This window comes from Capsicum annuum, chromosome 2 (assembly GCF_002878395.1).
Source record: "Capsicum annuum cultivar UCD-10X-F1 chromosome 2, UCD10Xv1.1, whole genome shotgun sequence".
Lineage (NCBI taxonomy): Eukaryota > Viridiplantae > Streptophyta > Magnoliopsida > Solanales > Solanaceae > Capsicum > Capsicum annuum.
In genome coordinates this window covers 48,356,515-48,378,609 of record NC_061112.1, presented here as the reverse complement: position 1 = coordinate 48,378,609, position 22,095 = coordinate 48,356,515, and the positions used below count along the sequence as shown (strand labels likewise).

At 31.9% G+C, this 22,095-nt stretch overlaps 1 protein-coding gene across 1 annotated transcript; it reads left to right on the top strand.

Annotated features, from left to right (window-relative positions):
• Positions 1-3,251, top strand: LOC107857602 (methyl-CpG-binding domain protein 4-like protein). Its single transcript, XM_047406271.1, has 4 exons — positions 1-373; positions 468-2,006; positions 2,449-2,645; positions 2,756-3,251. The coding sequence occupies exons 1-4, from the start codon at positions 74-76 to the stop codon at positions 2,877-2,879; spliced, it is 2,160 nt and encodes a 719-aa protein (XP_047262227.1). The 5' UTR covers positions 1-73; the 3' UTR covers positions 2,880-3,251.
• Positions 3,252-22,095: the final 18,844 nt, after the last annotated feature.

The window sequence follows — 22,095 nt, the reverse complement described above, 5'->3', positions numbered from 1 at the left end:
TTATTTACATTTGTGTTGGTTGGAGTAATGAACATCCCTCGATTATTGCTTGTGTTATTAGATACGTACAAGGATGTCGAGTTCACACCGCAGGCCGAAGAGGCAATGGAAGGAGTTCCTCATCGGAATCTTCTATGAAGAATTGGTGATTCATAAGAAAGAGTTTAACCAACTAGACTGGGAAGAAATTGTTCAAAAATTATATCATCGAACAAGCAAACAAACTAGTGTTACCCAAGTGCAAACATTATATAAAAAATATGGAGATGAGACAAAGCAGTTCACGAATCTTTTACAAGTCAATGGTTATGAATGGAACCGAAATAACAACAAAGTAACTTGTAGCGACGAGGTGTGGGAACATATTTACTGGGTTAGTTTGTTAAACCTGCTAATTATTTAATTTGTACAATGGTTAAGTTTTTTTTTTTTTTTAAAAAACTTTAATAAATCTTCTTGTTTGACAGATCCATGGTGGTAAGAAATTGTTTAGAAACAAAGGGCCTTTGCGTTATAATCTGTTAAGGGACATATTCGACACTGGTAAACATGCCAATCACAGTGTCAATTCTAGATTTCTTCCAGAATCAGATGATGTCCAGACAAATGGGGCACGTTCATCAAGGTCGATGCCAGCTCAGAGTTGTGATAATGTTTCTATTGTAGCAAAATTCAGTGATGATAGGCAGGATGTATGTATGGTTGGGAAGCAAGATAACAAAGGAAAGAAGAAAAGGAAGAAATATCATGCAGAGGAAGTAAAGATTGTAAAATCTTCTCCATCTTTTACGAAGGTAGCTGACTGTGAGGAGACTGGAAGCAGTAAATCCGTTGAAGCTATTTCTGATTTGTATGCGGGGCCTATTAAGAGTGAGTGCATGGATACAGTGGAAATGTATCAGAAGAGTAACAAAAAGAAGAGAAAGAAAAATGCTAAACGTGGTGATGATGAGAAATCTGGAAATGATAAAAGGGAAATGGATGCCAAACCAGTGCGGATTGGTCCTCCTGATATTAAATTTGATGATATTAATGAGATGGATAATAAACAATCTTGTGATTTAGATGAGGGATGTACTGCTATTGCTTCAATTTCGATTAATCATGGCGATAATGCAGTGGCCAGTAGTATTGATGATCTATTTTCACAGTTTGCATATAAATGTGGAAACTTTAGTTCTGGTAAAAGAGGAACTGAAGATGAGAAGATTGTCCTCAAGTCACAAGGTTGCAGCCCTTCCTCTCTAAGGTCGAAAACAATGCAAAACTCTTCAGAAGCGGGCTCTATGATTGGAAATGATGGTCATTTATCACATTCTGGGGAAGGAGGCTGTGGACCTAAAGCTAGTAAAACTGTGTTTGAACCTTGCTTATCTCAGAATTGGATCGATGAAAAGATGGTTGAACAGAAAGCACGAGCAGTTTCTCCTTACTTTGTGAACTCAAGGAATGGAGAAACTGAAATGGAAAAAGGAAGATCTGTAGCATGTGTGACGAAAGGAAACAGAAAACGTGACAAAACTTCACGAACCAAAGATCGAGTGGTTTCCCCTTACTTTGTGAACTCAAAGAATGGAGAAACTGAAATGAAAAAGGGAAGGTCCGTAGCACGTGTCACGAAAGGAAACAGAAAAAGTGACAAAAAATCACGAACCAAAGGTCGAGTGGTTTCCCGTTACTTTGCTAACTCAACAGTGGGAGAAGAAATAAATGTAGGGAAGGATAGACCAAAGCCTTTGAAGAAGAACTGTCTCAAAGAAAGAAAGGTTTCTCCCTACTTTCAGAGTGCACAACGTGAAAAGAAGAAGAGTGAAAAAGGTTCAAAAGTGCGGAAACCTTGTCTTACTGCTTCCCAGAAAAGAGCTGAGGCTTATTTAAGGAGGACTGAAGATAACACGTGGGTACCTCCACGATCCCCTTTTAATCTCCTCCAAGAAAAGCATGCTCATGATCCTTGGAGGGTGTTGGTTATTTGCATTCTTCTAAATTGCACCACTGGCTTGCAGGTAATTGTTGCCACTGTTTCCTTCTGTAAGTAGTCAACAAACTTATGATTCTTGAGATATTTGGTTTATGTGGCTAGATCAAGTTTCCTGCATATTAAGCAGCAGTATCCCATGGGCAATTAGGAAACAAATTTTTGACCTTCAAGTGATGTATAGCAGATTTTTCCGTTCTCAATAAAGGTGATATACAGGGAGTTAACTGATAAATTCATGTGTCAAAGTATCAACTAATTTATTGCTTTGCATTAGCTTAAAAGTACTGGTGGACCTATTTTAATGAACAATATGTAAGCCGCAGCCAATTTTGCCGCCTCTCCCCATTGATTGTTGATCAGAAGTGAAGCAATGAGAGCCACATAGCTATTCGCGTCTTCATTTTCGTGTAATGACTTTATTATTCTACTTATGAGATCACATACTAACAGCGAGCACATGCATGTAGGTTAGGAGAGTGGTAGAGGACTTCTTCACTATGTGTCCAAATGCAGTGGCTGCTACAGAGGTTGCTCCAGAGGATATTGAAAAGTTGATACGGCCTTTGGGATTGTATACGAAGAGGTCACTGTCTATTCCACAACTCTCCCAGGAATATCTTGGAAAAAGTTGGACTCATGTCACACAGCTGCATGGTATTGGCAAGTAAGGGAAACTACCTTTTGTGCCTAAATATATTTTAGCTCGGAGAAACTGACTTGATAAATCTTTTGCTTTCCAGGTGTGCAAACTGATTTAAATTCTTTTCTTTCCAGGTATGCAGCTGATGCATATGCAATATTTTGTACAGGCAAGTGGGATCAAGTAGAGCCGAGTGATCATATGTTAAATAAATACTGGGATTTCCTGCATGAACTTCGTGCAATTGGCTTGGCCTGAGGGTGCAATGTATTTGAAAGCAGATAATGCATAGTTGGGGGCTTATACTTTGATGGGTAAAAGTTACATCTTTTTGGTAGATTAACCTCTGGACTTTTTTGTGGTATATATTTAGCTTAAGCCATTAGATGTAGGCGTTTTCCAGAGGTGGTTTATCTATGTATTTCTTCTTCTTCAAATTTTTGTCCATCAAGTTGATGGTTTTTGAGTTTCACAAGGAAAAGTAAAGAGTGGAAACAAAAAAGAACGGGAAAAAGTTTGTATAGATAGAATCATTGACGCATTGATTCATATAAAGTAAAAAGAAGAATGAAGAGAAGCAAAGAAAGTAGTAGTAAAACTTAAGCTGCAAGTTGATTTCTTCATTGACAACTATTATGTTTCTTTTATGCTTTTTTAATCTATGAGGTATATGAAAAATATTGAAAATAATTAACTTGTCTCTTGCTAAAAAATTTTAACATTCTTTACTCTCTTCTCCCCCATTTCATATTAATTTACCCTTTGCTGATTTGACATAAATTCTTTTATAGATGTATTTTACTAAACTAGTCCAAGTATACGTGCTTTGCACGTGTGTATAATGTCAATTAATAATTGAGCTATAAAAATTAAAGTTATATAAAATCATACCGCATAAATTAGCTTCAAATTACTTTTGTTTAAATCAGCAACAAAGTTTTAAAAGAGAATATAAAGTCGAATTATAAATTAATACTTAGTAATTAGTTATTCTATTTTTTTTTTTTGGTCGAATCATAAATTAATACTTAGTAATTAGTTATTCTATTTTTTTTTTTTTATCAAATTTTATTTTTTTTTTTTTTTTTTTTTTTATTATACTAAACTTAGTTATTTAATTAGTTGTTCCGTGCAACCTCCTTAATCATCTTTTGAGTTTCTTTTTACGTGTAGTTTGTGTTAATCATAAAGGTTTTAAAAAAGGCTAATATTTGTACATATACATGTATGTTGTAAACAATGTTAGAAACATTACTATAACATTTCTTTAAAGAAGTTCTGACAATATTTCTTTGGCCTACTTCTCCTCGTACCAATTATATTCAACCTCTCACATCTAGATTATGTACCAGCATATAATTATTTTTATCTTTAATTATTTTTTAAACTTCTACTATTTATAAAATTTACCCCAACAACATTATAGAATACATTGAACGAAGTTCTGGTCTTTTTTTGTCAAACCCCAACCCCCTTAGTAGTAGCCGAAGTAAAGGCCAAAGTCACTTGCCGTCGTTCGCTCTCTGTTCAACAAAGGCCATCGATATTCCCTTACTTCTCAAGTTTTGAATTTTATGAACCCTTCGATCGTATCCCGTAATAAAATCTCTCTGATAAACATATAAGTATTGTTGCCTCATTAATGATTTAAATATAAGTATTCCTGAAAATTAATAGATATCAATAAAATAATAGTCATTTGAATAATTTCTTGACTAATGCACACAATCTTCAATATAAATTGAGAAAATACATCAAACCCCCCCAAACCTGTAGCCAAAACTTACTTTAGACCCTAAACTAATCGGACAATTATATATCCCCTTTAAGAACTTTGAACTGAATTTTATACCACCCCAAAAGTATTATACCACTTTCACTACGAAGAGTTTAATACACTCGCGCCATGTCAGAGCCACGTCAAAGCCACGTCATAGCCACATCATAGCCACATCAATAAATTTTTTAAATAATTTTCAAATCAATTATATATATATATATATATTAAAAAAAATATTTCTAACCTTATTTATTCTATTTGTTCTCCAGCCCCCCCCCCCCCCTCCCCCCCCCCCTCCTTTCTCTCTCTCCCCCCCCCCCCCCCCCCCCTTCCTCATCACCATTCTTCAGCACCCCCACACTACGCACCATTTTTCATTTTCTCCAGTGCACCCCCTCCTCCCCACCCACTATCTCCACCATCATTCTTCATTTTTTTCAGCGCCCCTACCCCCACACTACCCCACCACCATTCTTCATCTTCTCATCCCACCCCACCCACTTTCCCACCACCAAATTGAGCTTTATTAACTCTCCTCCCCCTTCCTTATTCTTTCTTGTTCAACTTTTTTTTTTTTATTCTAAACTTAGATTTTTGAAATTTGATTTATGAAAATTTAAACTTTGATGAGATTGTATTTTGTTGGTGAATTGACTGTGGATTTCAGTTTTTTCACACAGATTCAATGGTCTCACTATCACTCTTTTTGGTGTTGTGAAATTACATTTTGATTTGTTGAGCAATAACTGTTTATCTTTCGAACCCAACTCGAATTTTGGCATAGTGATACAATGCTAAGTGTGTATCAAGAGATTCCAACCAACACAAAAACAACAAGATGAACAACAAAGTGCTAGTGAATCGAAAATGGCCACACACGGCTTCACTAGGCTTGCAACACTTGTTTGAACTAGAAAAGTGAGTTTAACAACAAGAACAACAAAGACAATATTGCAAGTGAATCGAAAGAGCCCACACGACTTCACTAGACTTTTATATTCAACAACACAATGTTAACAAGATTTAGAAAGAAAGAGATAGAAACTTGACACACAATATTCATTAATCTAAGAACCCTAACAAGAGAAAAGACCCTAAGACTAATAAATATCAATACCAAGTTCTTACTTGGACCAAGAGGAACTCAAAGAACCTCAAAAACCTAGTTTCTAGCCAAGATACAACACTAGTATCACTCTACTAGTGAGAATTTGGTTTTGGCCTCTCCAAATGATGAGAAAGAGAAGTCAAAAATTTACAAGTCATTGTTTATTGAATAATAAAAATGAATTAAAGCAAGACTAGCCCTATTACATGGCTTATATAGTCACTTAGAAAGGAGGGACAAAGACTAAATTACCCTTGGCATTTAAGTGGGTGGGTTTGGGGTGTCTTGGTGGGCCTTTTTACATTTTATTAAATATAGGCCCTTATATGGGATCACAAGGGCCTCACACATGGCCAAGAATGTGAACAAGGCTTGGAGTCGTTGCAACTCACGTGCTTGGCTTCGTGTGAAAGGTCTCGAGCTAAGAATTTCCGTATCACATAGGATACTATTGTCTATCTTTATTTGATGGAAAATTAATGCTTGATTACTTGATTCTCGTCTTTTGCTAATGTTTGGATTCAATTAAGAACCTGCAATAGAGAAACAAAAAAGTTGGAGAAGACAACCAAATTAAAAATAAAAAATAAAAAGTGGAACCACATAAAAAGTTTAAAAAAATGAAGTAAGATACTAAAAAAAGAATATTAAATGTAGTAGTTATATGTTATCAAATAAAATAATGTCACATGTATGATTATATTAATTCAGATTTTCTTTCTCTTTATTCACACGATTTTTGGAGAGTGAATACACTCTCTCTGTTAAGGGGTGAATTTAATTCAGTTCAAAGTTCTTAAGGGGTGGGGTGGGGTGGGGTGGGGGGGGAATAATTACCCGACTAGTTTAGGGTCTAAAATAAGTTTTGGAGACAAGTTTGGGGGGATTTCGATGTATTTTCTCATATAAATTAAAGAATTATGGATAATCATGATCACTAATAAATTTTTCTTTACATAAATGTAACATAATTATGTGTTAAATCGAGTTTGGTTTTTCGTGGTTATATATGACCGTTTTTGAGAATATGAAAATTAAAATAAAATTGTGATGAAAACAAATATTTAATTAGCATAATTTTTATAGAAATTGAGAAATGCTATGCAAAATCCTATGTTATTTGGAAAAGTTTTTTTTCCCAATTTCTTTTGGACTCTGAAAATAGGATTTCTAGTTTTTTTTTTTTACCAAGCTTATTTTAGTTGGGAAAGTTTTTTTTTCAAATCTTATTTTAGGAAAGGTTTTTATTTTTAATTATAGGTAATATTTAACATCATTAAAATAAAAAAAATAGTGAAAAGACAATTTTGTCTAAAGTGAAGCATTTTAATGAAGGGTAAAAAGTTTAAATCACCTTTTTAAGGGTCTTCATACTTTTAATATATTATAGATATAGATATAGATAGATATATATTATAGATTATAGATTATAGATTATAGATTATAGATATATATATATAAATTATAGATTAATCTTGTTAGTGATGTTTTAGCACTTTAAATTTAATAGTTATTATTTTATTTGGTTATTTAATGTCAAGGACAGAGCGGAAACATTATAATAATTTTTGTCTAATTTTATAATTAAATAAGTAAATTAAAATAATTATTTTTAAAAAGGGATCTCTTAAATGTGAAATTGAGGGAGTATGAGATTGTGATTGGTATCCGTTTTTGTCAATTTAGGCAATTCATGGAAATGGGAGATTTTTTTGATTAGTTAATGTTTGATCGTTAATTACGACGACTAAACGTAACGGAGGAATTGTATATTGAGAATAATAGTAACGAGGAGGATATCTTTTAAGAATACTTTCAAATATATATTAGGAAAAATTCTTTTCGCCATAAAAATTTGGCCACAATAATAAAAAGTTCTATTAACACTATAAATTAGTTTTTTTTTTTTTTTTTTGATATTTTTACCCTGTTACTTTAAAAATTAAATATGTTCTTCTATCCTATGTTTAATACATTAATTACTGTCATTCGAGATCGTGATGGAGAACATAGCTTACGATATTACTGTTGATAAGCTTAATTATCGTTAATTCCCATAGTCATTGGAAAGTGTTTGTTTAATAATCATTATTTTCATTGTCAATTTCCCTTAGCAAAATATGTTCACACGTTTTCAAATACATTGATTACTTGTTTGTTTAAGCACATGAATTGTTTTATAATTATTAAGAATTTCAGTTTGGTAAATACATTTTCATACATACTCATTATTTATTAATTTCAGTATAATTTTATATTTTGAAAACATAATCATTATTTGGTAATTTCAATTTAAATCTATGTAAATATGTTTTCAAATACCTTTACTTAGGTAGAAATTCTTAATTTCAGTTAGTATAATTTTACATCTTTTCAAGTTAAGAAAAAAAAAATAATTAGGTAGAGATCTCAATATTTTAGTGCGATCTCAATCAATATTTTGCTTGTGACAATAAAAGACAATAAGTACTTTAGTTTGCATTTTCTAAGTTTGAACATAACATCCTTGACTCTAGTTACGACTGTTCAAAATCTAACAGAAATCAATAATCTGTAATGATAATTTGGTTATTGAACTAGTGATTCGACTTATCGGATTATCAGGTGTAAAGTGTGTTAAATTATTGTTATCGCAATATTTTACAAATTATGTTTGAAATATATATATATATATATATATATGTATATATATATATATATATATATATATGTATGTATGTATGTATGTATGTATGTATGTATTTATATAAAATTTAAAAAATAATTCATTAGAGGTCATTTTAGTAACAAATATAAGTAATAATTCACAATTTATCAAATCAGCGTAATTTAGGGGTGAAAGACTTGTATGATTAACACTTATATCTCATTCCCTTTTGTTCGACAGAAGTGAATATATGCATGATTTTTATAAGTGTCAACGTTTATCAGGTTTAAGGTAAGTTGAGTTGTCGTTATCGCAATATCTTATAAATTATGTCTGAAAATTATTTAAATATATATTTTAATTTTATTTAAACATAATGCTTAAAAAATAAAGAATTAGAGCTCATTTTTATAACAAATATAAGTAGTGCCTCACAATTTATCAAACCGGCGTAACATAGGGGCGCAAGACTTCTACCATCAACACTTATGTCTCACTCTCTTTAGTTCGACACATATGACTATATGAATGATTTTTATAATACGTCGACATTTACTAGTTCTAAAGTGTGATGAGGAGTTGTTATTGAAATATTTCACAAATAATCTTTATAAATTATTCAAATATATAGTTTAATTTTATTTTAAAATAATAATTTAAAATAATTAATTAGAGGTCATTTTAGTAACAAATATAAGTAATGATTTATAATTTATCAAATCGTCGTAACATAGAGGCGAAAGACTTGTACGATCAACACTTATGTGTCATTCTTTTTGGTTCGACACATATGAACTATATGCATGATTTTTATAATGTGTCGATATTTACCAGTTCTAAAGTGTGTTGAGTTGTCGTTATTGAAATATTTCACAAATTATATTTAAAAATTATTTAAATATGCAACTTAATTTTATTTAAATATAATAATAATAAAAAAATTAATTGAAGGTTAATTTAGTAATATATATAGATAAAGATCTGCAATTTATCAAATTAACGTAACATAAAGGCGAAAGACTTGTATTATCAACACTTATATCTCACTCTTTTTGGTTCGATAGATGTGAACTATGTGTATGATTTCTATAATGTGATGATGCTTGTTAGGTCTAAAGTATGTTGAGTTGTCATTATTGCAATATCTTACAAATTATGTTTGAGAATTATTTAAATATAAATTTTAATTTTATTTAAACATAATACTTTAAAAAATAATTAATAGAGGCGAAACTAATTAAGTGAGTTGTCGTTATTGTAATATCTTACAAAAATAAGTAATGATTCACAATTTATCAAGTCGGCAGTACTATAGAGGTGAAAGACTTGTAGTTCAACAATTATGTCTAACTCTTTTTGGTTCGACATGTATGAACTATATGCATGATTTTATTATGTGTCAACATTTACCAGTCTAAAGTGTGTCGAGCTGTTATTATTGAAATATTTCACAAATTATGTTTAAAAATTATTTTAACATACACTTTAATTTTGTTTGTGACTGTATCACATTATTCTATGGGTGTCTTATTTCAGTTATTCCATCCACTCTGTTTCATGTTTTATCACGATTTTATTTATTATCCTTTGTTTTGAGCTGGGGGTTTATCAAAAATAACTTTTCTACTTCTTCGGAGGTAGCGACATGGACTGCATACATTTTACCCCCTCCCCCCAGAACCCACTATGTAGGAATACACTGAATTTGTTGTTGTTCTTGTAGTATACAGTTTAATTTTATTTAAATATAATAATTATAAAATAATTAATTAGAGAGGATAAACTTAGATCCCATGAAATCTGCAAAATAATAGGACATTAGGGTAGTGAATATTTCATTAAAAAAAGGACAAATTAAAAGTGAACTGACTAGTTAATCTCTACTGGGAATTCCAAAGGATTTATTGAACATATCAAAGAACATATCAAATTCATTTTAGAGAAGTGAAATAATTACCAATTCTCTATAAAACACAATTAGAACTAGAAGAGATGCAACTATCCAGGGGTGGGCATATTTTGGTTTAAACCAAAAAAATCAAAAAATCAAATCAAAATTTAATTTTGGTTTCGATTTTTTATTTTTCCGAATTGAATTCGGTTTGTAATTTTAGAATTTTGTTTTTTCAGTTCGATTTTAAAAAAATATAATTCGGTTGAATTGAAAAACTAAAATTTTATAAATAAATAAATAATATATTATATATATATATATATATATATATATATATATATAATATTTAGTAATTCACATTCACAATTAATATTTAACAGCAAATTCGCATACGCCGCAGGCTGTTTATGGATTGTTTTAGTGACTCAAATATTTTATGGACTATTTTGGTGACTTTGGACTGTTTTATGAATTATTTATGCAGAAAGTATGTTGTTTCATGGACTATTTTATGAGATTTGTGTTGTTTTGTAGACTATTTATGCAAGGTTATATTATATGTAATGATTAATGACGTTATGTATTATGTTAAGCTTATGATTATTTCATTTTGTTTCATCCATGTTGAGTTATTTATAATTATTTATATTTGGGAATGAAAAACAGGTTTGAAAAAAAATATTTTTTCTAAAAACACCCATCAATTTTAAATGCTCAGTTATGAAAAAGAGAGGCTAACTACTTTAATATTTCAAATCGAAATAAAAATTCAAAATAATCGAACCGAATTTGTAAAAACTGATCCAAACCGAATTTATTTCGGTTTGGTTACGGATGTCATTTTTGTCAATCCGAAAATCGATAAACTGAACCAATATTAAACAATCAGAACTAACTGACCGAGCGCCCACCCCTACAACTATCGACAAATCTTAAAGGCAAATTAGTTGTTTTTAACCCTTGTATAATCCTATATATTCTAACGCTCAATTTTTTTTCTTTCATCTGAACCTCTAGCATAAGTGAAAAACATGGATAGAACCCTTTCAAAAAAATTGTGAATGACCCACTCTATGGTATCCTATAATCCTGTTAACGAGGCCAAGTCGGGTCAATTCGAAATCGGCCCGTCAAGTTTAACCGATTTGTGGGCGGGTTCAGATCCGGGGCTGGTTAAACGGGCCGATTTGGTTTTGGGCCCAATAGTAAAATTTCAAGAAACAATCCGGGACCGGTCCACTAACCCTTACCCGGTGTAACCCGCCTAAATCCGATCAAAACTAATCCAAAATCCGGTCAAAACCAGTCAAAACTAAAAAAAAATTTAAAGTTTTTTCTCCAATATACACTATATATACCAACCTATATATATTTTAAATACGTTAAACAATATATATATACTATGTATATAGTATATACTACATTAGAATTTAAAAAATATATACACAATTACACATGTAATCTTGTATACGACTATACGTTAGTTAAATATATATACTAATTTATAAAATATATATACATCTATACGTTAAATATATATACTACTTTATAGTCTATAGAAAATATATACACATATATACGTATCATTCAATATATATGTACAACTTTAAATAAAACATATTTTACAATATATATACTACAATATAATAATATATATGCTAATTTATAAAACATATACGCATGTATACGTTAAATATATACTACTTTAGAGTCTATAGAAAATATATACGCATATATATGTACCATTCAATATATGTACTCCTTTAAAAAATATTATAAACACTATATATATACTAGTTTATAAAACATATACACATGTATACGTTAAATATATACTACTTTAGAATCTATAGAAAATATATACACATATATACGTACCATTCAATATATATGTACTACTTTAAATAAAACATATACTACAATATATATACTAGTTTATAAAACGTATACATATGTATACCTTAGATATATACTACTTTAAGAGTCTATATTCTATATATACACATATATACGTACCATTCAATATATGTACTACTTTAAATAAAACATATACTTCAAGATATATACTATAATATATATACTAATTTATAAAATATATACACATGTATACCTTAAATATATACTACTTTAGAGTCTACACTCTATATAGACACATATATACGTACCATTCAATATATGTACTACTTTAAATAATATGCTACTTAATATAATAAATTAATAATACTTGAGATTTTGAACTTAAAAAAAATTTATTTTTTCATTATGTGTATATATGGTTATGTGTTTGTTATGTTTAATTGTCTATTACTTAGTGTAAAACTTGATAGTAAATTAGTAATATATTAAAACTAAGTATTTAATTTAAACTAGAAATTCAATTTAAATCACTAAATGAAAAAAATATAAGGTAAGGAGTGAGTGAATGTTATATTTTATTGATTGCAAAATGATTCCAAATTTATAATATACACGAATAAAAAATCTACAAAGTTTTCATCATTTTTTTCAACTGATCCATGTTAACATTAACGGGAACTGACATAGGATAGTCAAAATCAATGGGGGCAAAACCATACATTGGACTTGATTCTGCTGAGTTCTCCCTTGAAGTCATAATTTCTTCAAATTTCTGTTGTTCTTGCGGCTCCACCTCCATTCCTTGATTTCTTCGTTCTGCTCTAATCCAATCTCTAAGGCAAACTAGAACATTCATAGTATTGCTTCCCAATGAGTGTCGGTTGTCTCTAAGCTGTTGTCGTCCCTGACTAAAAGCGCTCTCCAATGCAACGGTTGACATTGAAACATTCAATATATCTCTAGCTAATCTTAAAAGCACAGGATATTGTGTTTCATTATTCTTCCACCAATCCAACGCGTTGATCCTTCATCTACGATCCTCTAGCGGGGTCCGAAGATAATACTTAAGCTCTTCTCGATAAGTTTATGTGTAAGCTCCGCCTCAACATTGTTCCAAACATTTAAATCATAAAAGTGATAAGGAAAACCACTATGTGCCGGCCTTTTAGAAGATGATGGCTCCTCTGGAGGATGAGGAGCGACAGTTGAAGTGATATTTGTCGGTACAACTAAATCAAGTAAATCCGCATAATGGTTATATAATTTATCTATGTAAGCGTTCGTATCACCCATAGCCTTTCACAAATCTGGTTGTTCTTGTTCTTCATCATCAGAATCATTGTTAGTATTTATCTCTAAGTTAGAATAAATAAGAGTACTAAAGTGGCACATAGTAGTATATTTCATACACGGATTTAGCATAGCATCAATCAAGTAAATATGGGGAATTGATTTTTTTTTTTTTAAATTTTGCAAACATAACACCAACATCTTCTTTGTAACCTTCTTTATTCTTATATTCTTTAATCAAACCAGAAATATCGGCTATATATGCTAAAATATTACAAATAGTAGGATAATAAGCTCCAAAAAATTCAACCGTAGCTATATAAAATTTTTCCCAAAACTTAATAAGATCATCAATTACAGCCCAATCAGATTCATATAGCCTGCATTCAGCCGAATCAGCAAATGAACCACAATGTTGGTCAAAAGTTAGTGTAATAGGAACTCTATATTTATGACAAGTTTTTAAAAAATCATATGTAGCATTCCATCTAGTATCACATTCTTCAAGCTTCAATATAGATGTAAGTCCATTTTGTTCACATTTAACTTTAAATTCTCTAATTCTTTTTCTTCAATTATTCCCTTGAATAAAACCAACAACAAGCCAAATTTTTCAATATAAATCTCAAAAAATTCAAGACCATCTCTTACAATTAAATTATATATATGACAAACACACTTAACATGAAATATTTTAGGCAACAGCGGAGAGAGCCTAGATTTTAACTTTGTAATAGCAGCCTTGTTGTTAGAAGCATTATCAAAAGCAATACATAAGACTTTATTTTCAATACCATAAAATTTTACAACTTTACCAATCGAATCGGCAATAAATTCTCCAATATGTTTACGATCTTCATCATACATAAAAGCTAGAATACATTTTTGCATGACAAAATTACTATCTATCCAGTGACAAGTAATGGTTAAATAATTATTTTTATTAACAACACGACCAAGATCAGAAGTTAGAGCCATTCTACATTGAATATTTTTTAATAATGTAGATAAATAAAAAACATATTGTGAATGAAGCCTAAAAATATTGGCCTGATAAGTACTTCTAGGAATACCATTAAACATAGGATTATAAATTGCTTGAATATAATGAATAAAAGCATCCGAAGAAGGAAAACTGAAAGACAAACAACCCACAACTACCATTTTGCTATTTCTTCCCGATTCCTCAATTTATTATACTTCTTAATTACCTGACCGGTTGCTTGGTCCATTCTAGTATGTGTTGGTCCACCAACATCCTCATCACCTTTTGCAATAATTAACTCTCTTTCGTGATTATCACTTATATGTCTCATTAACGTACCCGTACCCCCTTGCTTGCATCCCTTTTTATGCTTATATATTTGTTGACAAGTATTGCATTGCACCTCATCAGTCTCTCCTATATGTAAAAAATTACCATGCAACACTAGTTGTTCTATGAGCCCTTGGGGCATGGGGAGGACGGGGAGGGCGATTAACCGATTCAGATCTAACGTTAGCATTTCTTACTGCGGGTGTCTCACCAATATTTTCATCATCTTCATCTAAATCAACCGCATCTACTTCATTTTCTTCTTCTATGCCGTAATTTTCCTGAGCTTCTACCTAATCCATATCGTGAACACCTACACCTACTTCTTCCTCAAAAGGTTGACTAAGCGGTATCGGAGGTGGAGACACACGGGTATATCTACTACTTGAACTACCTCTACCACCAATAATTTGCTTTTTACTACCACTACCACTTTCGAGATAAATTTTTTTTACACTTTCAGCGGCGTAATATAAATCAAACTAAAAAAATTCAAAATATACAAATATAATAAAATTAAATATTCAAAAATTAATACACTAATTAAAAATTAAAAGTAAGAGATGGAATGACAATACCAAATTTTCGAAGTATACGAAAGTTGAGACTTTAGAAACTTCCACTCGTACTTTGTAATTGCAAAATTAAAAAATTAAATTGAGCACTTTAGGAAATGTCTAGAATATTTGAATTTTGAGATTTGAGATTTGAGAAAAAATGAGATTTGAGAGAAGAAAAATTGTGTGGAAAATGATTTGAAAGCGTAGGGTATTTAAAGGAATTTTTTTGGGTTAAAAAAATATTTTAATTGATTTTTTTTATTAAAAAGGCCATATAGCCCCTTTTTGGGTCCAAAAGGTCATATAACCATTGGGCCCAATGGCTATTTGCCCAATGGTCCAATTTTGTAAATTTTTGATTTTTTTTTTTAAAATTATATCCGAGCTGGGCTGGTTAACCGGCAGGCCTGGACCGGTTTTGGTCCGGGCCAGGTTAATCGGGCCCAATTTTAAAATTGACCCAGCCCAAGATTTGATACCTTACAGCTCGTAGGCTGACTGGGCCGGGTCAAATTGGGATGGGTTGTTTAAATGGGCTAGTTCGGGACGGGTTATACCGGCCCATTTGATAGGTTTAGTCTCCCATCAATCACAATATTCTTTATCAGAATACTCGTAATAAACTCAAGAATATCAATTCAGAGATCGAGTTACTTCTATTGAAAATAATAAGCGAGTAGGAGTTGATCTTGTGAATAAAATGTTAATGGATGATTATCCATTAACTACCATCTATGACTTATTGGAGGAGTTGGTCAGTGCTGCATCTGAAGAAAATGAAAAAGGAAATTTTGTCATTGTCATAAGCAGTGATGCCGAGGCCGCAACCTCAGCATCGAAGGTTCCATCGGTCAACCAAGAGATCAATTAGCATGTTTATTTTAAGTTTCTTTGTTTATGTGTTTGGTCCTCTGTCTAGCAGCATATGGTTTGGTCCCTAGTCTATCCTTATCTTTGGTCCTTAATCAATCTGTGGTTTGATATTACCTTATGAATTGTTGGTATTATTATGCATTTTAATATTAAAATCTTAATTTGCATGATAATTTATGGACATAAAGTGGAGAAAGTGGTGTCATTATATTTTGATAACTCTTGTAACTTCTAACACTTTATTTGTCCATAATCTACCACATTATATCTTGTAACTCATATGACCATTAGTTGTAACTCCATGGTCATTAGTTGTATGTAACATATGTAATAACAAGACTATTTATCTACCTACATTACTCTAATTGTTAATGGTGGTAGAATGTGACCTTTAGTAATTTGTAACTTTTCTCATTATTTTGTTGTAACTCTCATGGCTATTAGTGCCACTAGTTTCTTGTAACTCTTGTAACCTAAAGACTATTGATCTTTTCTATTTACCACCCCTCTTTATTCTTACTATTCAACACAAGGATGAATACATCACCTAAAATAGTGGTGGTCTTGCATATTATTGCATGTACAAGAAAATATAATAAGTGTGAAAAAGATTATAGTGTGTAGTAGTGAGAGAGAGAGTTGAGACAGAAAAATTATTCTAAGTCTACAACTATATTCACTATACAAAAGAGAGTAATTATATTAGTGAAAGAAAGAGTTGAAACAAAGAAAATATTCTAAGTCTTTAACTATATTCACTATACGAAGAGAGTAAATATATGTTGAAGGAATGTTCTTATGGTGGAGCTTTGGACTCTATAACTAATTCAGAGTTGTTTGAGTTGTACATCGTTAATGGGTTGTTGTATCCTGGAGGGGACAAGTCACGGAATATACTGCTCTGGATCGGTGTAGATTATGCTGCAGTGGAATTGAATGTCCTCAAAGAAAGCGAGATATTTACGCCTCAGCCAAGAAGAAGATTATATTATTTTCTTTGTTTTTTTGTTTATTTTATTTTTTCAACTGTAATTATTGTAATTGTGGTATATTACACCAACATAAATTAATGAAATTAGAGTTATTATTATCTGTTGCATCATTGGTTGTTTTATTACTTTTGCAAGATGATTAAATTTTTTATTATTAGAATTGGTTCCCAAAGGGCATACAAATGTGTAGGCATTACTAACTATAGATGTTTACAGAGGAAAAAACATACAACAAATGAAGAGGAAAAGAGAGATATATTATTATGCTGCAAAGAAGCTATTTAAATACAGAAAATCCTAACAAATTGCTGTAACTAATGCAGTAACTCAAAAAACTGAACTACCTAATTAATAGGAACTAAGTCCACCAATAGCTATATGCCTAAAGACTAGGAAAATCATAACTGAAAAACTACTACAGAAAAATTCTATCTTCTGGAAATAGAAAAAACACATCAGTAGCCATGTAGTCATGCCAATTCAACATTAGTTAACAGCTCATGAGGCAGATTTCAATACTTCTCCTTGAGTCAAGAGCTATAAATTCCAAGTTTGCTTCTCAAGAACTCAAATTTACTTGCGGGAAGAGCTTTTGTAAAAATATCATCCAGCTGCTCTTCCGTTCTGCAATATACCAGATTCATTAGACCATCCCTTTGCACTTCTCTAAGAAAATATAGCTTCACATTGAAGTGATTGGTCTTTCTATGAAAAACTGGATTATGAGAAATAGCAATGGCAGCCTGGTTGTCCACAAATATCTTAGTGCTTTCCTTCATCTCCAAACCAAGATCATAAAAGATTTTCCTTATCCATAAAGCTTGATTGACCATAGTTGTCACAATAATGAATTCTGCCTCTGAAGTTGATTGAGCAACAATCTCTTATTTTTTCGAACACCAAGAAAAATATCCAGCGCCAAAAATAAAACAGTACCCTGAAGTACTTTTCATATCATCAGCAGAACCATCCCAATCACTGTAAAAAAATCTTTGAAGTTTGAAATTCTGACACTTGCTAAATTTGACTCCATAATCTTTGGTGCCTTTGACATATCTGAGCACTCGTTTTGTAGTTTTCATATACAATTCACTTAGAGAATTCAAAAAATGGAATAGTACACTTACAACATACAATATATCTGGCCTTGTTGCTGTAAGATACATCAAACATCCTATCAAGCTCCTGTAGCTTCCTTTTTGTACTCGTTCAGTACCATCATCCTTCATTAGCTTCTCTCTTTGATTCATAGACGTGCTCATACTTTTGCATTCTTCAATTCTAAATCTCTTTAGAATATCCTTCATGTATTTCTTTTAACAAACAAACACTTTATTCTGAGTTTGCTTAATCTCCATTCCCAAAAAATAGATTATCTCTCCAAGATCGGTCATCTCAAAAACCTTCATCATCTCCTCCTTGAATTCTTCAATCAATGCTATATTATTTCCTGTCACAAGTAAATCATCAACATATAGAGAAATAATAATAATGTTAGAGCCAACGTTCTTGTCATAAAGAGTCGATTTACTTAAACTTCTTTCGAACCCTAAGTCTTGTAAATAGTTATCCATTCGGCTATACCAAGCTCTAGGAGCTTTCTTTAACCCGTATAAAGCTTTCTTTAACAGATAAACCATATTTTCACTTCCTGGAACACTGAACCCTTCTGGCTGCTCAACATAAATTTCCTCTTGTAGTAGACCATTCAAGAAAGCAGACTTCACATCCATTTGAAAAATCTTCCAACTTTTCTGTGCCGCTATTGCCAGAAGCATTCAAATTGTATCTAAGCTAGCTACTGGGGCAAAAGTATCAGAAAAATCAACTCGCCAAACTTGTGCGTAGCCCTTTGCCACCAATCTAGCTTTTTTCTTATTTACAGACCCGTCTGGATTGAGCTTTGTTCAAAAAATCCATTTAACTCCAATCACTTTCTGTCTTGCGGTCTTTGCACTGCTTCTAAGTTTGGTTCTTTTCTATCATGGACAACTCCTCCTTCATTACATCTGTCCATTTTTGATCAATTTTTGCTTCCTCGTATCCTACAAGTTTAAAAATAGCAACATTACACCTCTGATAAATATCAGAGAGTGACCTCGTTCCCCTAATAGGTTGATCATCCACCAATTTATCAAAATCAAACTTTGAATTGTCATTTGGAACTTAAGGCTCCTCAAAATTCCAGTCACATTGATCATCTTCAAGGAATTGAACGTCTCTACTTACCATAATCTTGCCCAATTGAGTTTGAAAGATCTTAAAGCTTTAGACAATAAGCTACAGCCAATAAAGATTCCCAAATCTACCTTCTTGTCCAACTTGTCTCTCTTAACCTGTGGAACATAAAAGAAAAATAGACATCCAAAGATCTTGTGGTTTTTAAAATTAGGTTTGAAACCATACCATGCCTCGAATGGAGTTTTTCCTTCCTCTGACCGCGTAGGCAGTCTATTCAGCAAGAAAACAACTGTGTTTGCTGCTTCTGTCCAAAACTTTTTTGGCAGATTTTTTTTCTGCAACAAGCATCTTAACATCTCCATGATTGTTCTATTCTTTCTCTCACTAACTCCATTTTACTGTGGAGAGTAAGGGAAAGTTAACTAGTGCTCTATTCTAGCTTCTTCACAAAAAAAATTAAACCTATCAAATGTATATTCAGTTCCATTATCTGATCTAATGACCTGAATCTTGCAGCCACTCTAATTCTCTATCCAACTTTGAATTTCATCAAAATTCCAGCAACTTCGTACTTAAACTTCATGAAATAAATCCAACACATTCTTGTTAGATCATCAATGAAGATAATATAATACCTGCTGCCATTAAGCGACAGAGTTCTTTACAGACCACATAGATCGGCATGAATGAGCAGCAACTTCTCCGTAGCTCTCTATGTGGAACTTTTAAATGGAAGTGTAGTTTTCTTGCCAAGAAAATAAGCCTTACATCTTGAGATATGCTCCTCCAAGTTTGGTAAACCATTTACCATTTTGCTCCTTTACATAAACAACAGATCTTTGTGATGAAAATGCCCCAACTTTTTGTGCCACGTTTTTTCAACTATGGACTGACTTGGAAAAGCTATGTGTTCCTCATCTAATGGATTTAAGGAAAAAGTTTTTCCCTGCATTTTAATTCTGAACATTTCCTGACCCTAGGATCACTGATTAGATAGACTTTGTCTTCAAATAATAATTTGGATCCATTTTCCAACAGTTGTCAACACTTAAAATTTTTTGATCAAGTTCAGGAACAAATAAAACTTCATAAATAATTTTTGTACCTTTATAACTCTCAATTGCTACAGTCCTCCATTTCCACCCTCGAATCTTGATTTAACTGATTTGTCAAGCTCTCTAAAAAGCTTTTCATCACTGGTCATGTGGTTTGTAAAACCACTATCAATAATCCAACTTTTACTTGAACTTTTGCTTGCGTAACAGGTAGCCATAAATAATTGCTCTTCTCGCTCTTGGTCTACAATTTGTGCTTTATTTTGTTGTTGTAAAAGCTTCTCTTTGTAGATAATCTCGGCATGACCAAGTTTTTGACACTTTTGGCATTTCATATCAGACTTTCTTCAACACTTGAAGTGTGGATGATTTCTCCTCCCACAATGTTAACAAGGAGGATATTTTCCTTCTTTGTTGTTAGTGGTAGCAGTAGCATTTTTTTCAGATATAGCTTCAGAGTTTCCATAATTTCCCTTCTTTCCTTTTTATTTATTCCCCCTGGTAGCACCTAAATAAAGCCACAACTTTATTTCCAGGGCTCCCTCGATGTATCCTTCTTGCCTTATCATCCTTCCTTGTTCTTATGCCTGCAGAGCACTCAATACTCTACCAATCTAAGCTTTGACAGATCTTTAGTGTTCTCCAATGAAGCAATAGTTTCCTCATATCTTTCAGGTAAGGTTACAAGTATCTTTTGAACTATTTTACTGTCATCAAGTTTAGTTCCAAGTATCCTTACCTTATTTGCAATCAGAAGCAACGTGCCAGAATAATCCTTTATGGTTTTGGATTCCTTCATTCTCTGCATCTTGAATTCTCTGACCAAGTTCAGTACTTTCATTCTTCTAATTTTTTCATCTCTCCCATACTCTTTCTTGAGGAAATTCCAAATTTCTTTGGCTGATTTACATGTCATTACTCTATTGAAAATGATGGTAGAAACTACAGCAAAGAGACAGATTTAGCTTTGGACTTTATTGTTCTCCTCTCTTTGTGAGCTCTAATCTGAGCCCTGGTTGGATTCTCTGGCAAAGGAAGCACTTCATAGTCTTCTTCAACAGCCACCCACAAATCACAGGCCTCCGCCTGCATTTTCATTGCCCATGCTTGATAATTTTATCCTTCGAAAATTGGCAGAGCCATAGCAGAAAAAAACCTACACTCTCCATTGTTTGAATGGTGTTTTACAGCCACAAATTTGGATAAACTCTCAGAAAAAAACACCCACAAGTGTATCACAAGTCCCTTAAGAAGTAAGGCTCTGATACCAATTTATAGATATTTACAGAGGAAAAAACATACAACAAATAAAGAGGAAAAGAGAGATATATTATTATGCTGCAAAGAAGCTGTTTAATATAGAAAATCCTAACAAACTGCAGTAACTAATACAGTAACTCAAACAACGGAACTACCCAATTAATAGGAACTAAGTCCACCAATAGCTACATGCCTAAAGACTAGGAAAATCATAACTGGAAAACTACTACAGAAAAATTCTATCTTCTGGAAATAGAAAAAACATATCAGCAGCCATGTAGTCATGCCAATTCAGCATTAGTTAACAACTCATGAGGTAGATTTTGACACTAACTTTGGTTCCCACCCAAATACGAGTAGCATTTTGATTGCTTGTATTAGGCCATGAGTTTCAGAACGCATTTGTTATTTCTTAAAATTTGTGCATAATCAAATACGATAACATAGAATAGGATGGAGAGAGTAACACTTATTATTGTCAATGGAAAAATTTCCGGTGTTTCATTGAAAAATTGCACCGTTATTGATGTATTTTTGCAGTAAATGAGTTGTTGAAAGATCATAAATTGAAGAAAAATTAAGATTGTAGAAACTCGTGGACTCTATTTTGCTCTTATTGGAAGATTTGAAGAAGTAGAGTGTGTTTCTGCAGACCTTTTGTC

Bases quoted from the DNA above. Each gene is read 5' to 3' on its own strand.
- LOC107857602 (XM_047406271.1), top strand. From the start codon at position 74: ATGTCGAGTTCACACCGCAGGCCGAAGAGGCAATGGAAGGAGTTCCTC. The intron at 2,007-2,448 runs GTAATTGTTGCC...ACATGCATGTAG, and splicing joins ATTGCACCACTGGCTTGCAG to GTTAGGAGAGTGGTAGAGGA. The intron at 2,646-2,755 runs GTAAGGGAAACT...TTTTCTTTCCAG, and splicing joins CAGCTGCATGGTATTGGCAA to GTATGCAGCTGATGCATATG.